Genomic DNA, 15410 nt, shown 5'->3' on the forward strand with positions numbered 1-15410 from the left:
CAGAGAGTTGTGTGATCAGGACAGGAATAAAGAACAGATAATAATTTCTTTGTTGTCCTTGAATAGCGCCATCTACTTTAGCATTTGGTTAGGCTTCGTGCTGCAAATTTCTGTCCGATAATCTGAATTTGTTGTTGTGTGACTTTCAAAGTGTTTCTGACTTATGGCAACTCTTAATCAAACCTACCATGGAGTTTTCTTGGCAAGATTTGATCAAAGAAGGGTTGGCTTTACCTTTATCAGTAGCTAAGACAGTGTAACTTGCCCAAGGTCACCCAGGCAGTGTCCATAGCTAAGTAGAAATTTGAACTCTGGTCTCCAGAGTCATAGTCCAACGATCAAAGCTTTACACTATATAGGCACCCTAAATGTAATTTACTCTCCCAGTATATAAGTGTATTTCGGATTGTAGTCCAAAACTATTTGAAACCATTATTTTCAATAAAAATGTAACCATAGCTAAGTTTAACTTGAACTTCAGCCTGAGCCAATATGTGATTTCTTTATGGCAGAAATATTCTGTGTATTTGTTTGCTGTTGAAAACTCATTAAAATGTATGACTACTTCACATTCCCTAATAAATGACAATGCAATCTAACCAGTCTTTATTTCAGAGAACTAACTAATCCTTGAAATACTGATAAATTTGAACAATGTCCATAGTATGCTGTTACATACTTTAAAGAGGCTTTTCATTCACCATGGCTGATGTCCAATTGCTCATCCGCACTTCAAATATAGTCATTTAATCACTGGAGTTGACATAAGTATTGATGTACTGTTCAACAATTGATTCAATTGCTTCTTCAGTCAAACAACTGGATTCAGGCCATGGTATATCATACAGCTGTGTTCATTCTTAATTCTAGCAACTGGCTTTAATTTTATAAAGTGAGCATACTTTACTAGTAGAGAAAGCTTATTGCCCTTGTGCTATTTTTCTTTTACAAGGCCAGCTGTTTAAACAGAAGCAATCAAATAAGGAATCTCCAGAAAAATACATTATTCTTTTAGCACCCAGTTTGTTTACTTTTTTAAAAATGTGTATTTTTTCTATGAAACCTTATTCCCCTTTACACTCTCACATATCCACAACATAAAACTGATCAACAGTTGTTAACAACTTTAATCCAATAGTTAATCTCAGCAACAGCAGACTCAATAGAATTTACATAAGTCCTGACTTACAAAGTTCACATTGATATCATGAGTCAATTCAGTGTAGAATCAAGATTTACAGCAGAACAGAAAATGAGTTTTGTACTTTGAACATTTGTGTAAAAGAGAAAATTTCAGGAAGCAACACTTACCAAAAGTCATTTTCTGCACAATTATTACAGGCACAAAACCTGGTCCTGTCTTCCCTCAGCAAGTCTAGTTGGGAAGACAAACAACTGGATTTGGGCCAAAGTCATAAATGGGTCACACCATGCTTTGATACTTTTTAGAGATTAAGTTATTTACTAAATAGCTTATTTAGTTCCCAGAACATTTTGCATTTTCAGGTCAAAGTCAGGATGCCCTCTTCTCATACACACTCAACAGATCTGGAGAACTACCCATGTACTAATGGACTATGGTTTCCATCGGTTCACACCACTGTCAAGGCTGGATGGGGCTGAGAGGAACTGAACCCAACAAGATATTAAGATCCACAGATTTCCAATCTAGATATATAAAATCTGAGCAGACTGGCAGTTGAATCTTATTTACCATTGGTATTCCTCATCACAGGTAAGATTACAAGGCTATTTATTGAGAAATAGAGTTGCTGCTACTCCACCCACAATACCTGTTGATGTAAATGTTGTTATCTGCCTTGAGAAAGAGGAAGGGAGGATGAAATACACATAAATTGAATTTAAAAATGAATGGAGACTTCTGGAAAAGCCAGAACTTCACTATGCTTGTAACACTTCAGGGCTCCATCTAAAGGTATTGGTTGCTGCTGCTGCTGCTAGTGTCTTTAAGTAAACTGATTTGTGGCAACTCTGGTGTAAGGTTTTCTTGGCACTGTTTATTGGGAAGAGGATTGTCACTGCCCTCCTCTGAGGCTGAGAGAGAATGATCTGCCCAGTGATTTTCATGCCCGAGCGGAAATTTCCCTGAGTCCTAATCCAACGCTTGAAGTACTTCACTACACTGGCTCACTTGTGAAGTTATGATGGAAGGCCAAGTGTTTCCATGCTAGGAACACTCTGTTACTTTGAGTGGGCCTGGAATAAATAAGTTCAATTGAATTTTAAATGTTTGTTTTCAATTTAAAGTTGTCATGCTCACAAATTTTTATTACTTTTAAATGGCTCAAAATGAACTAGATTTTAGATAATATGATTAAACAAATGATAGTGTCCAGCGAGTTAAAAGTATATTCTCTACAATATTTGAAATAATTTAAAATGCGCTGAACATAGAAGGCCAATGTGAATGGTTTAGAGAAATGTAACTGATACTTATTAGAAATTAAATTTAAATTAAATTAAAATTAAAAGGAGACTGATTAGCAAAATAATTGATGAGAAATGGGATTGCTTGGTCTCTCTGTCTGTGTGTGTGTGTTTGTGTGTGTGTGTGTATCCTTCAAGAGAACTGAATTGTGATTCAAGATTCCCACCTTTATGAGCAACAGATTGAGAGCCGCAGAACACATAACATCTGTAAAACCATTAGCAAAAATGTAAATCTTGAAATAATATTAGCATTCAAATTACACAGAATGTTAAATATGTGAAAAAACAATACTGGGATCATTTAAGACAGAATGGGACAAGAAAATATGCCTAGGTATAACATTGTACCATCATTATTATATTAGAGTATGTAAATAGAGAAGAGTTGTGGAGCTTACAGAGGAAATGTTGTGAACCATATTTTTAACTGGGTAGATAAAGGACCAGTGAATCCTTACAGGTTATAATTTTATTAAATTCCTTCTCAGTGGTATCTTTTTCACAGAAATCAAAATTAAATAGTAACTCTTGTGTGGTATGCATCTATTTGTAATGCATAACACATAAATGGAGAGTGTTGTCAAATGAAAGAAACATGTGCCATGCTTTCTCATTTATTTTAATTGCCTGTGGATAAAAGAGAAAAGCATCCAGCTGTAAAAAAATGATTTTGACAGGAACCTGAATTATAATGGCTAGATCAGAACTGGAAGTACCAAAAAAAAAAATAGGGAGACACTGGACAATGCATTTCTTCTTAATACATTCAGTGGTCAACAGATTCTTTATAGTGTAGCTGAGATTAGAAACACATTACAAAAATGTATTGCAGCCTGTTTTCTATCCTTGCTCTATAACTTCCCTTAAAAAGAAATCCAAAATAAGGTTGAAAAGTTACTTTTCCAGACAAAGATTCAAGTTATGATCCAATAAGTAACATCTCAAAGTTCTGGCTATGGAATGGACTAGCCTTTTAAAACTCCCACTTCTTAAAGCCTTGGGGTTGAACTTGCCAGAACAAAAGACTGGGGTGAAGGTGGAACAAAAGAACAAGACATTGGAATATAAAGATCAATGAGGTTATGAAAACCTCGTTGTCCCCAACTCTGGATCATTCATGAAATGTCCTGTTTCAGAGTTTGCTGCCTAGTGCTACTGATAGAAAAACTCCAACCTGCTCTCCAACTAATCAAACATTGTGAAGGCCTTATAGCAGAGACTACTTTCCACCTCCAACACACACACAAACTAGCAAGGCCATCTGTTGGAGGTGTTTTGAATGGGACTTTCCTGCTTCTTGACAGGGGGGTGGACTGGATTACCCACAAGATCTCTTCCAACTCTGATTATATGGTTCTATGATATATCTGCAAGAAGAGACTTCCAGAAAGCATATTTTGTCCCCACAATGTTATCAGTATTGCATGAACTCTGAATAGTGAAATACAATCTATACAGACATCATTCTTACCAGATTTTTTAAAAAGTGGATAGCAAAGATAGGAATGCTAAACAATTCAAGGCAGTTTAGCTTAGCAAGGATTAAAACTGGAGTTTACAGTTAACAAAGCCTGCAGTGTCTGGAACCCAGACACAAGAGGAATTTGCAAACCAGGAGCATCTGCTATATATCAGTGTACGTTTTCTTAGTGTTTAAATAACTAGAATATACTCTCCAAAACTTTTTTTGTTACAAGAACTTTGATTCAAACAATTGTTAGTGGTATAAAATGACCAATTGTTTTGAAATCATACATTTATCATAATCAGCACACAAGGAAAAACTGAAAGCCTTAGGTCTTTCCAAATAATATCTTTATCTAAATCGTTCTTCATTCCTGTGCTGTTATTCACTTCTGAAAATTCCAAGATTTAGGACAGTTCACACAACCATTAATTCTTCCGTTGACATCTGTGGGAGTTCAAGAACACATTTTAGCTGCAGTTTCCCACCATACAGGCACCTCCTACTTATTCAATGCGTCAGGGACCAGGGGGCTGTTAAAAAGTAGATGTGGTTGAAAACTGGAACCCAGGGTTTTTTTAGTTTGTAAATGCAATTCTGAGTCAACTAAGAGATAGAGAATATCAAGGCAGAAAATCCCACAATATCTGCTTTGAACTGGGTTATCTGAGTCCACATTGCCATATATTCCAGTTCAAAGCAGAAAAAGTGAGATTTAGAATACAGTAGTATTCTCACAGTTTTCCAGACTAAATTAGCCCGGAAAACTGTGAGAGTACCAAACCCCTCCCCAGAAGCCCCGCTAAACACAGTAAAAAAGGAAAAGAGCTCACCCAGCCTCTATGGAACAGCTGCCGGAGTTCTCCTGGTGAATACAAATGATGTACAAGGAGAAAGGGGAGAAATTCTCTCCTGCCCCCCCCCTTTCTTCTAGAACATCATTTGTACATACCAGGAGAACTTCGGCAGCTGTTCCATAGAGGCCGGGTGAGCTCTTTTCCTTTTCTACTGTGTATAGGGGGGCTTCTGGGAGGGTGTTAAGTGTCCCGGTGTTCTACTGGGAAGTCCCAGTAGGACATATAGACACCTACCAAAGAAAGCGCCCACTTTCTGGGGTGAGTGTATGTGGGCCCCCAGGGACATCCGCGTTTTTTAAACGCCGATGCGACTGGGATAACAGCCTGTCTGGGAAGGGCCCCAGATTAAAGATGCAGTAAATGACAATAAATTTAAAAACAAGTCACTGGAAAGTGAGGGAAGCTAGTACATAAAATCTATTCTATATGTGTGTACTCATCCCTAAAATTCATTGTTTTCGGGGGGGGGGGGCAGATGAACAGGTCACGCAGTCTGATATGAAGACTGAACACAATGTTCTGAGCATGCAAGCTCAGAGAGAAGATAAGTTGTACATATACTCAAGAGTTTATTATCTCTGCATAATGCTTAAGAGTTTATAGTCATCTTTCACAAGAGTCCAATTTGGTCTGAATAATTTATATACTATTTTTGAAAATGAAGATGTGCATAGGGACTCTCATACTATACATCAGAGAGGTAATTGCCCTAAAAAAAACTTCACAACACCTCTTTGATGTGTCAGCTGTTCCAAACATAAACAATAGCATACATTGTGCTGCCATTGATACTTACAGTAACCAGCAATAGGTTGCTGTAATCATACGCATTACATGCAGCAGTCAAACTTAATATCTGTCAATCTTTTATCTTTGATAAGAAGGGATCTGGATGATGACTAGAAAATTTGCTTCATCAACAGTACTAAATTGTTTCTCAAACAATGGATTAATTGTGATTGAAACGTTGCCTGTATGACACAAATCAATTCATTTAATTTTCACTCTGTCATTATCCCAGTGTGGAATCAAGATTGCTCACAACATTGGTTAAAACAAAATAGTAAAAAATGAAACAAAACCATCCTCTTAAAATGATTTTAAATATTGTAAAACAATTTAAAAGCACTGAAAACATAGCAATGGTAATGAAAGTACAAAAGGTCCTATTAAAAAAAAACTTGCAAGGCAAGCAGTTAATAATCAAAAGTCAATCTAAATTAAAAGGTCTTTGTCTGCTGGTGGGAAGGAACGCAGAGAAAGGTGCAGCCCAGTCTTCTTTTTACTTTCAGCCGCTACAGAAATATGAGGTGGGGAGTTTCATCTCAGGCACATAAAATATATAACAGTATAAAATTTACCATATATTTTACAATATTATACTTTTTATTTTAAACTGGAGATAGTACCTTTCTTCTGACTCCACCAAAAATTACTTTGAACTGTGACTCCAACCCCGTGGGCCTGTATAAAGCTAAACATTTTTTTTGTTTCATGCTCCTGCTTTCTTTTACAGAACAGAACCCCTTTCTGATATTCTAGATGGCAAAGCCCTCAGGCCAAAATGTGAGACTAGTAAAGGGCCAGGGGTTATGAGTATATATGGTCGTTTATACAATTATATACAAACATGCATATCTCAGGGATCTTCATTTCTTGATCAGAAAAGGTAGGACAGGAGTGGAAAGTGATTTGTGATTTTTGCTTCTAGCAAATGTGGAAGAAATGAGGGACCTTTATGACATTTGCAAGAAATCAGCTGAGGACAGAATTTGCTTATGGTAGCAGGGTAGACAAGATACCCCTTGGTCAGGGCACATATGGCTTGAGCAAGATCATGCAACCCAAAAGATCCAGGCCACCACCTCCTTTCATAGAGTCCTTGCAATCCTGCCGAAGAAGTTTGATTTTCCTGCCATTTTGAACTTAATCTGGCTGCTTCTGAGGGATCTGTCATCCTTCAGCCATTTGTCTCATCAGATTAAAGATAGGAATTGTCCCTCGTGCACACACATATCACCTTTTCGAGCATTCCTAGTGTTTTAGGTCGCTACTTCTTACCATATCTCCTCTCATGCACTGTCGTCTCTCATTAAATCAAGTGATGCAGCTGTCCAGAGCTCCCTCCTTCCCTTTTTAGTGTAATTTGACAGTGATTTTGTATCCTACTGCCCCTTTATAAAACTTTCCAGATAAAATCCTCAAGTCTCAGCTCTCCCTAAACTACACTAGAACAAAATGATAAAGTTCCCCAGACTGTGGTCCCATAAAATTAATAAAACATGCTAGCTTCTTGACCAAATCCATCAAACGGACAAGAGCTTGTGTGCAACCAAGAAAGAACCCTTTTGCAAAGGGTAGAGCTTCCTTTACGACAGTTGGCCCTGGGAGACTTATTCCACCAACACATAAATAGGCTCAAGATGAAATCATACATCCATTCATATATTCTCCATCTGCCCAGATTTGGCAGGAACAGACACAATTAACCTGTCATCATACTTTTCAGCTACTCTTAAAATGCCCCAGTTCTTCACTCTCTCCTCCTCCTTTCACTTCAACTTACTTAATTTTTCCAAGTGCAATAGAAGTTTGCACTCAAGTAACTCAGCAAGAGAGAAAGGCAAGAAGTGACAGTCTTGCCCTTTCTTGTAACCTCAGGCTAAAGTAAACAGAACCAGCCTCTCCTAGTCCCCACTGACAACTCTTGCCATCTTTACCACACTCTGATGTTGTTTGGCGACACACAGTCCCAGTTTTCATCTGTGAAATGTTGGAGGGCATGCCTTTATCACAGACCATTCTCCTCTAGACTTAATAGGAATTCATTCTAATGACCTCATCAGACGGGAAAAATTGCCTGTCCTATGACAGTTCGACCTTACTTCAGGGACGGAACCCATCGGATCCCATCACATGACGTTGATATACTTCCTGTGGATCTCCATGCTTGAAGTGAGATTGAACTGTCATAAGAGGCAGTGCTGGCAACATGGGAGTCTTCCTGTGTTGCATAGAAAACAGCGGGGGGGGGGGGGGAACAGCAGCACTTCTCCCCATGGGATGAGGAAGGGGCAATGCAGGCCAACAGATTCCCGGTTCCCCACACCCCATGTGGATTCACCATGGCGAATCCCTCACTGTTGCCTGGCTCTGTAATCTCAATGTCATGAGGTCCTAAGTAGTCCTTTATGTTTCTGCCAACAGACACAACAGAGACAGACTCAAACTAGCATGGTAATGATTCAGCATCCTTAGTGCAGTCAGACCCTTGGACTGGTATCTTTGCACTAGGCTGGAAAACTGCAAGGACAAAATATGCTGCGCTACAGAGCATGGGTTTGTTTTTTTTAAGCACAGCAACCTATTTCGTATTTTAAAATGTCTCTTTAATACTTGAATGTAAACTAATACAAATTATTACGGTACAATCCATGTCATTCATGAACACCATAGTCTGGAACATAAAGACAAGTTATGTCCACAGAATTCCTGCTTTCGTTCTTAAGTCATTTTCCCCCTGAAAGTTTTTGGCTTTAAACAACAAAAGTCATTTTTTAAATATTTCCATTTTTAGCAATGAATTTCCTTCTGTGTGGCAAAAGATATAATGTGGATTTTTAAAGCTGTTTACTACATTAAAGGTGTGAACAAGACTCTGAGCTATTTTTTATTATTACCACATGAAAAAGTCTCTTATTTTGATAGACTTTGCAGGCCTGTAAATGAAGGCAAAGGACAGAATCAAGGATCTATTTTTGGTGCAGTTCAGGCAAGACATATATGGCAAACTGGAAACCTGTTGTCTCTTTCAAATGAATGCCAAACATGTTTTAGACTGGGCGAGTTTTATTCATGTCCTTTTTTCTTCTGTTTTAAACATTGGAGATTGAATTTCTCCCTGCTTTCCAGCTCTTTCAGACAAACACAATCCAAGGAGCTGTATTTGAACAAGTCTGGGTGGGAAATCTATGCCATTATGGAAAAAGTAGCCAGCGCAAAGGGGGAAAAATTCAAAAGTAGCAGTTCCAATGTCCAAGAAGCTACATTATCTGGAACTGTATGTTTATCCATAGGCCAAGACATTTATTTCAAATGACATGATTATGGCACAAATTTTAAATGCACTTCTTAGGAACTCGGCTCCAGAAAATACAGTGGGAGAGAGTTCCAAGTAAATATCCACAGGGTTATTCAGTAATGTATTGGAGTGGAAGAGAGCTTACAATTGAGATGCCAAAGGAGCAGGATTACCTCTCTTGCCTATGAAAAACGAGGGATTCCCTTATGAACTGCCTTCTGGCTTAGAACTTGCATTTCTATATTTATGCTACTTGCATTGTCAAAGAGTATGCTCAACAATGTAAAAACCCACTCTTTGGCACAGAGACTAAAAAGCTCTTCAAATGTTATGACTTCCATATGTGAATAGCTGTTCTATGCAAAAAAAAGATGTGTGAAAGTTTTCACAGGGGATCATGCACACACACATAAACATTGTTAACATATGGGCCATATGCAACAAATTTCATGAGGATAAGAACATCCTGATATTGCATCTACACCTGAATTTGATTTTCCAATATAAAGAAGATTACATGTACTAAACGCTGACCATTGTGAAAGAACCCAGAAAAACTCAAAACAATCCTTTCCCTAGTGAAACTCCTAAGAATGAAGAATCCATAATGTTATCCATTGTATGGAGCTGTTGTGAAGTCAGTTTGAAAGAGTTCTTACTTTAAGTTGTCCAGGGGTGGGCCAAGAAGGTATCTTTTGGACATTTCTATTCTACATGGAAGTTACAAGGATTGGGACAGAAAGGAAGGAAGATAGAGAAAAAAAGACAGCACTGTAAGAGACCCACATAATCAACTGTCGGATTGTGAATCAACACAAAGGGAAATGCAATTGATTCAGCGACTTTATTTGGGATCTGGCTATATTTCAGCAAAAATGACCTCTGAATATTTCGCACCTAAGACAACAGATACCTGATACGGCCACTGGTGGGGTTGGGTAGAGATTGGTTTTCTTATTTGGGTGTTGTAGTTGCTGGGATTTATAGTTCACCTACAATCAAAGAGCATTCAGAATTCCATCTACGATGGAATTGATCCAAACTTGGCACACAGAACTCCCATGACCAATAGAAAATACTGGAAAGGTTTGGTGGGCTTTGACCTTGAGTTTTGGAGTTGTAGTTCACCAACATCCAGAGAGCATTGTGGACTCAAATAATGATGGATCAGGACAAAACTTGGCACAAATGCTCAATATGCCCAAATGTGGCCACTGGGGGAGTTTTGGGAAAACAGACCTTGACATTTGGGAGTTGTAGTTGCTGGGATTTATAGTTTACCTACAACCAAAAAGCATTCTGAACCCCACCAATGAGAGAATTGGGCCAAACTTCCCACATAGAACCCCATGACCAACAGAAAATACTGTGTTTTCTGATGGTTTAGCCACTTGACACCTCCGTGCAACCAGCCCAGATGTCCCAATCTCCAGGCTGAGAAACACTGCAATAGATGAAATGTATTGGGACCTTGAACACACACCCGCACACAATACCTCCCAGCCATGCACAAGCCAAAGAAGCACAGAAACTTCATCAGAAATAGGAAGCACAGAGAAGTTCTTACAAATTGGAATCTCAGACAAAAACATTTTGTTTGAGATTCAGAAGGCAATCCTGCCTCACCTTGTCTGACTCTGGTACAAAGTAAAGATCCGATTTTCAAAAACTTGCAACTAAAAATCTTCACCAAACTCTCTGGGAAAAAATACACCCCCCTTTTGGCAACACCATGCAAAAAGAAATCCATTCCCAAAATATGCAAACAAGAATGAGAGCTTTTAAACATTTTGGCAAGAACTGGATTCTTTTCCTCTGTCTCATATTCGGGGGAAGAGAGAAGGATGGATTTTTAGGCTAAGGTTCATGTAAGACTAAAACTCCATGTTCCCTGAGAGAAACTCATGACTGACTTAGGGTACATCTGCACTGTAGAATTAATGCAGTTTGACACTGCCAGGGCTCAATGCTTATAGAAGGTTCAGGTTTGTAGTTTGGTGAAGTACCAGCACTCTTTTGGGGAAACTACTAAATACATTGTCAAAGGCTTTCATGGCTGGAATCACTGGGTTGCTGTGAGTTTTCTGGGCTGTATGACCATGGTCCAGAAGCATTCTTTCCTGACATTTCACCCAAATCTAGGGTAGGCATCCTCAGAGATTGTGCGGTCTGCTGGAAAACTAGGCAAGTGAGGTTTATATATCTGTGGATTGTCCAGGATGGGACCTTCCAGCCAGGCTTTGAAGCTGCAAGGCCATTAAATGTTAATCAAGGTGGCCAATTGCACATTCACACTTGCCTCATGTAGACAAGAGTTCTTTCTCCCATTCTGGACATTCCACAGATATATAAACCTCACTTGAATCAATGGAATTTACCTATGTGTTGACTCACCATTCAATCATTGTTTCAATTAGTAGCAACTAGCCAGGCTTTGAAGCTGCAAGGCCATTAAATGCTAATGAAGGTGGCCAATTACAACATTCATACTCTACCTCCCATCCTGGACATCCCACAGATAAATAAACCTCACTTGCCTAGTTTCCAACAGACCTCTCAACCACTGTGAATGACTGCCATAGATTTGGGAGAAACGTCAGGAGAGAATGCTTCTGGAATATGGCCATACAGCCAGCATAACTCACAGCAACCCAAAAACTAAATACCTCGCAAAACTACAATTCCCATGATTCCATAGCAGTTAAAGAGGCGTCAACGTGTATTAATTGCATTAGATGCACCACAGTGATCTGAGTATTGGGTTATGGATCCTGAGGCTAAGGGACATTCATCCTGGAGTTTAGACGCATCCCTGATCGGCACAGCCAAGCACTTTGTACATGCCAAGAGACACTCTGTTTGTTGTATTTTCGAAGGCTTTCATGGCCGGAATCACTGGGTTATTGTAGGTTTTTCGGGCTCTATGGCCATGTTCTAGAAGCATTCCCTCCTGACGTTTCGCCTGCGTCTATGACAGGCAGTCTCAGAGGATCTCATAACCTCTGAGGATGCCTGCCATAGATGCAGGCGAAATGTCAGGAGAGAATGCTTCCAGAACATGGCCATAGACCCCGAAAAACCTACAACTCTGTTGTTTATTTTGCGCGAGGTGGGGACAGAATATGGAGAATCCTGGCTCCAATGAAATCAGAGGGAGGAGAGAGAGAGAAAAGGAGGACTCGAGGGGTTCCGTTACCTGTGGGAATGGGCGGCCGCTCGGGAGTGGGCTCTGCCGGGTGGATGGGCTGCAAGAGATGGACGACGAAGGCCAGGGCCAGAGCCAGCGAGCCGGAGAGATTCCTCGCCATGTTCGGCCAGTAGCCCCAAAGCTGAAAGCTTTCTCCTCCGGAAAGTTCTTCCCTCGCCCACCCGCAGCAGGGTCCCCCCGACACTCTCCCTGAGGCGCAGCACGTGTTGAGAAAGAGATCCGGGGGGAGAAAGAGCCCCTTCCAGTTGCCCTGCAGTGCAAAATCCTGGCTCCCAGCGCGGGAAGGCGCTTCCTGGTCTTCTCAGCTAAGGACCCCGGGCAAAGGGCATCCTCGGGGCGAGAGGGCGACTTTATAAGCCGAGGGGGAGGGCCCGCCGCAGAAAGAGCCGACCCGCGAGGAGAAAGGAGGAGGAGGAGGAGGAGGAAAAGGAGGGGAAGGGGAAGGGGAGTGGAGCCTCCCTCCCTCCCTTACCCACTCCCCCCCCCCCCTCGCGTCCCACGGCGGCGCCCGGAGTCATGCCGTGGACTAAGCATCATCGGGCGCCTCTGCACATGCTCGGTGGTTGCTTGAAGCCTTTGCCCGCTTCCGGAGCTTGCCTTTTCGGTTCTTTAGGGCGCATCTACGATGTAGAATCATAGAATCATAGAGTTGGAAGAGATCTCCTGGGCCATCCAGTCCAACCCCTCGCCAAGAAGCAGGAAAATGGCATTCAAAGCACCCCCGACAGATGACCATCCAGCCTCTGTTTAAAAACTTCCAAATAAGGAGCCTCCACCACACTCTGGGGCAGAGAGTTCCACTGCTGAACAGCTGTCACAGTCAGGAAGTTCTTCCTCATGTTCAGGTCAGGCATGTAGCCTGGGGGGGGGGGGGGGGCTTGAGGGGCTTCACCCCCCCCCCCCCGAAATTCTCATGGTGGTTCGCAAAAACGCCTTACTGGTGCATTATTTAAACTGTTATGTTTATTCATATCATGATCTGATCACCATACTCAATATATCCCATATGCATGGGGGTATTGGGGTAACGATACAAAAGGTTTGCTAGGGTAGACCCTCTTTCACTCAGACTCAGCCCCCCCAAAAAAAAAAACAAACTCAGCCCCCCCCCCCCCCCCCCGAATCGAAATCCTGGCTACAGGCCTGGTGGTCCACGAGAAGGCCTTACTGGTGCATTATTTAAACTGCTATGTTTATTAATATCATGATCTGATCACTATACTCAATATATCCCATATGCATGGGGGTATTGGGATAACAATACAAAAGGTTTGCTAGGGTAAACCCTCTTTCACTCAGACTCAGCCCCTCCTGAACCAAACTCAGCCCCCCCAACCAAACTCAGCCCCCCCCCCCCCCGAAACAAAATCCTGGTTATGGGCCTGGGTGGAATGTCCATTCCTGTAGTTTGAAGCCATTGTTCCACCTCCTAGTCTCCAGGGCAGCAGAAAACAAACTTCCTCCCTCCGCCCTATGACTTCCTCTCACATATTTATAGTTTGACCCCACTTGAACTGCCCTGGCTCAAGGCTATGGGATCCTAGGTAAAGGGAAAGGTTTCCCCCTGATATTTAGTCTAGTCAATGTCTGACTTTGGAGGTTGGTGCTCATCTTGGTTTCTAAGCCAAAGAGCCGGCGTTATCCAAGGTCATGTGGCCAGCATGGCATGACTGCTTGGAGCACCATTTTTGCATGTTTTCGAACTGCTAGGTTGACAGAAACTGGGGCTGACAGGGGAAACTCACACCGCTCCCCGGATTTGAACCTGCAACCTTTTGGTTAACAAGTTGTGCAGCTCAGTGGTTTAACCCACTGCTCCACCAGGATCCTAGGAGTTGCCATTTGGTGAAGCTCCAGCACTCTTTGGCAGAAAAGGCTTAAGACCAGACATCCTCAAACTGCGGCCCTCCAGCTGTTTGGGCCTCCAACTCCCAGAAGCCCCAAGGAGCTTGTTCAATTGTCAGGAATTCTGGGATTTGAAGGCCCAAACAGCTGGAGGGCCGCAGTCTGAGGACGCCTGCTAAAGACCTTGGCAAACAACCACTCCCATGATTCCATAGCATCCAGCCCTGGCAATTCAAGTGGTGTCAAACCTGAATTCCCAGGATTCCACTCCATTGAACCATGGCCATTCAAATGGTGTCAAACTGCATTGGTTCTACAATGTAGAAGAACCCTGGGGGTCTGTGACAAACCCAAGGGCACCTATTGGCATTTCCAACACTGGTCTACAGAGCTGTAGGATATACTGACCACATAATTCAGTTCAAACTGCATGATGTGGCAGTATAGATCCTGCCCTAGTGCAACACCACTGAGGCCCCTTCTACACTGCCATATAAAATCGATTGGTAGTGTTGACTCATATAATCCAATTCAAAGCACATACTGGTGATTATCTGCTTTATAAACCAAGGAGAGGGGGAGGCTGTTTGAAGCCAGGTTGAAATGGGTCAATGAAGATTGCTTGAAGTTGTTGGGGGGTGGGGGGGGGGGGTGGCAAGGCAACTGCTTTCTCAGTCCCTTTGCCCAAAAATGGAAGGCTATAGACTTGTCTGTAATTATTACGGCCCAGCAGATCTAGGGAGGACTTTCTCAGTGGTGGTCTAAATACTGCTTCTTTTAAACACAATGGAAAATTTCCCTCCCTGAGAGATGCATTAATTATTACTTGTATTTGAGATTGAATTGCATCTTCTCCAGCCAAGAGGGGCAGGGATCAAGAAACAAGTTGTCCCCATTACTTGCCCCATCAGCTTGTTCACATCAACAGTACTCACCAATTGAAACTCACCCAGTGTAATCCCATTCACAGAGTTGCTGGACACCTTGTTGTTGGCGTCTTCTCCGATGACATCATCTATGTTGACTCTTATGTGAGAGATTCTATCTGATGGTTATTAAAGGCACCACTACTGAAGGTTCCAACAATGGATTCAGATGAGAGGGCATCTGAGTTAAGCCTCTCGACATCACGTGTGTGTGTGTGTAGAGGGGGGGGGGGAATCTTAGAATCATAGAGTTGGAAGAGACCATAAGGGCCATCCAGTCCAAGCCCCTGCACATCAAGACACCCCTGACAGATGGCCATCCAGCCTCTGCTTGAAGGGAAAGGAGATGTTGATTTCCTGTTATTTTGTGTCACAATGGAGATTATTTATTTATTTATTTATTTACCTTACTTGTATACCGCTGTTCTCAGCCCAAAGGCGACTCACAGCGGTTCACAGCAATAAGAAACAGCAAAATTCAATGTTACAATATAAAAACAGTTAACAACTTAACACATTACCCAATTAATAAACAATAAACAATTAACAATTTCTACTATAGCCATTCACTATCAGA

At 41.5% G+C, this 15410-nt stretch overlaps 1 protein-coding gene across 2 annotated transcripts in view; it reads right to left on the reverse strand.

Moving 5' to 3' along the window:
• Nucleotides 1-12501, reverse strand: part of PLOD2 (procollagen-lysine,2-oxoglutarate 5-dioxygenase 2) — a 76184-nt gene extending 63683 nt beyond the window's left edge. Inside the window, exon 1 of one of the 2 annotated variants that reach the window (XM_060767770.2) lies at nt 12051-12501. In XM_060767770.2, the coding sequence (XP_060623753.2) occupies nt 12051-12162 (112 nt within the window). In that variant the 5' untranslated portion in view covers nt 12163-12501. The remainder of the gene's footprint in view (nt 1-12050) is intronic. The other variant, XM_060767769.2, reaches the window with a different exon arrangement.
• Between the last annotated feature and the right edge of the window lie 2909 nt (nt 12502-15410).

The sequence above is a fragment of the Anolis sagrei genome, chromosome 3 (assembly GCF_037176765.1).
Source record: "Anolis sagrei isolate rAnoSag1 chromosome 3, rAnoSag1.mat, whole genome shotgun sequence".
Classification (NCBI taxonomy): Eukaryota; Metazoa; Chordata; class Lepidosauria; order Squamata; family Dactyloidae; genus Anolis; species Anolis sagrei.